This window comes from Ranitomeya imitator, chromosome 10 (assembly GCF_032444005.1).
Source record: "Ranitomeya imitator isolate aRanImi1 chromosome 10, aRanImi1.pri, whole genome shotgun sequence".
NCBI lineage: Eukaryota > Metazoa > Chordata > Amphibia > Anura > Dendrobatidae > Ranitomeya > Ranitomeya imitator.
Genome location: NC_091291.1, coordinates 139631393 through 139633580, shown reverse-complemented (window position 1 = coordinate 139633580; position 2188 = coordinate 139631393). Strand labels below are relative to the sequence as shown.

At 66.4% G+C, this 2188-nt stretch overlaps 1 protein-coding gene across 1 annotated transcript; it reads left to right on the top strand.

Moving 5' to 3' along the window:
* Positions 1 to 237: 237 nt before the first annotated feature.
* Positions 238 to 1014, top strand: LOC138652262 (forkhead box protein L3-like). Its single transcript, XM_069743030.1, has one exon. It carries the CDS (start codon positions 238 to 240, stop codon positions 1012 to 1014), a length of 777 nt encoding a protein of 258 aa, XP_069599131.1.
* The last annotated feature ends 1174 nt before the right edge of the window (positions 1015 to 2188 follow it).

The following is a 2188-nucleotide window of genomic DNA, read 5'->3' as shown; positions in this document are numbered from 1 at the left end:
CTCTGGGCGTGTCTTTTTTTCTCGCTAACGCCACGTGGTGGGCGTGTCCACAGGCGGGGATATTTATGTGGGCGTGTCAAGCTAATGCAAGATCTCGGTGGTTGGGCGGAGTCAAAAACCTAATGGGCGTGTTCTTCTTTGGTGGGTGTGATACATAGTAATGGAGCTCTATGACAGTGGGCGTGTCCTTGGTCCACATGTAGCAGCGGAGGACCGGACCGAGCATCCCCGGAGACGATGGAGCCTGCAGCGGAGGCGCTGGAGAAGCCGCCGTACTCGTACATCGCCCTGATCGCCCTGGTGCTGGAGCAGAGCCCGGGCCGCCGCCTGCCCCTCCGCGGCATCTATGAAGCCATAGCCCGGCGCTTCCCGTACTACGCCCGGCTACCGGGGAAAGGCTGGCAGAACAGCGTCCGCCACACCCTCAGCCTGAACCCGTGCTTCATCCGCCTGCCCCGCCAGCCCGGGCACAAGGGCAGCCTGTGGCTGCTGGACCCCTCCGTCCACGACATGTTTGACGGCGGCAACTACCTGAGGAGGAGGAGGAAGAAGCGGCCGGAGAAGCCCGAGAGCCCCGAGCGCTGGCCCGGATTCCGGTACCAGGACCCCGCCGGATACCGGCTGTCACCGGAGCACTGCCCGCTGCTCAGAGCGCCCTGGGGGCCCGGCTGTCCGCTGCTGTACCCCGGGGGGCCCGGACCTGTGTATCCCGGGGGGCCCGGACCTGTGTATCCCGGGGGGCCCGGCCCAGTGTTTCCCGGGGGGCCCGGACCTGTGTATCCCGGGGGGCCCGGCCCAGTGTTTCCCAGGGGGCCCGGACCTGTGTATCCCGGGGGGCCCAGCCCAGTGTACCCCGGGGGGCCCGGCCCAGTGTTTCCCAGGGGGCCCGGACCGGTGTTTCCCGCCCCCCGGTACTGGGACCCGGATCTGCAGTATGGGGCCCCACGGCCCCCCAGGATGGAGCTGTCCCCACCGGCCCCGGGGACCCTCCGCTCCCTCCTCACCGACCTCTGATCGGCCCCTGATCTCCTGGGCCCCGCAGCTCCTGGGCCGGGAACAGCTCATCGCCCCCTCCTCCCCGACTACAAGGACTGATCTGCTCCAGACATCGCCCTCAGCTCCTGGGCCGGGAACAGCTCATCGCCCCCTCCGCCCCGACTACAAGGACTGATCTGCTCCAGACATCGCCCGCAGCTCCTGGGCCGGGAACAGCTCATCGCCCCCTCCGCCCCGACTACAAGGACTGATCTGCTCCAGACATCGCCCGCAGCTCCTGTGCCGGGAACAGCTCATCGCCCCCTCCTCCCCGACTACAAGGACTGATCTGCTCCAGACATCGCCTGCAGCTCCTGTGCCGGGAACAGCTCATCGCCCCCTCCTCCCCGACTACAAGGACTGATCTGCTCCAGACATCGCCCGCAGCTCCTGTGCCGGGAACAGCTCATCGCCCCCTCCGCCCCGACTACAAGGACTGATCTGCTCCAGACATCGCCTGCAGCTCCTGTGCCGGGAACAGCTCATCGCCCCCTCCTCCCCGACTACAAGGACTGATCTGCTCCAGACATCACCCTCAGCTCCTGTGCCGGGAACAGCTCATCGCCCCCTCCTCCCCGACTACAAGGACTGATCTGCTCCAGACATCGCCTGCAGCTCCTGTGCCGGGAACAGCTCATCGCCCCCTCCTCCCCGACTACAAGGACTGATCTGCTCCAGACATCGCCCGCAGCTCCTGTGCCGGGAACAGCTCATCGCCCCCTCCGCCCCGACTACAAGGACTGATCTGCTCCAGACATCGCCTGCAGCTCCTGGGCCGGGAACAGCTCATCGCCCCCTCCTCCCCGACTACAAGGACTGATCTGCTCCAGACATCGCCCTCAGCTCCTGTGTCGGGAGCAGCTCATCGCCCCCTCCTCCCCGACTACAAGGACTGATCTGCTCCAGACATCGCCCGCAGCTCCTGTGCCGGGAACAGCTCATCGCCCCCTCCTCCCCGACTACAAGGACTGATCTGCTCCAGACATCGCCTGCAGCTCCTGTGCCGGGAACAGCTCATCGCCCCCTCCTCCCCGACTACAAGGACTGATCTGCTCCAGACATCGCCCGCAGCTCCTGTGCCGGGAACAGCTCATCGCCCCCTCCGCCCCGACTACAAGGACTGATCTGCTCCAGACATCGCCTGCAGCTCCTG

What these genes read in the sequence shown, in the direction of transcription:
- LOC138652262 (XM_069743030.1), top strand. Translation starts at nt 238, where the DNA reads ATGGAGCCTGCAGCGGAGGCGCTGGAGAAGCCGCCGTACTCGTACATC.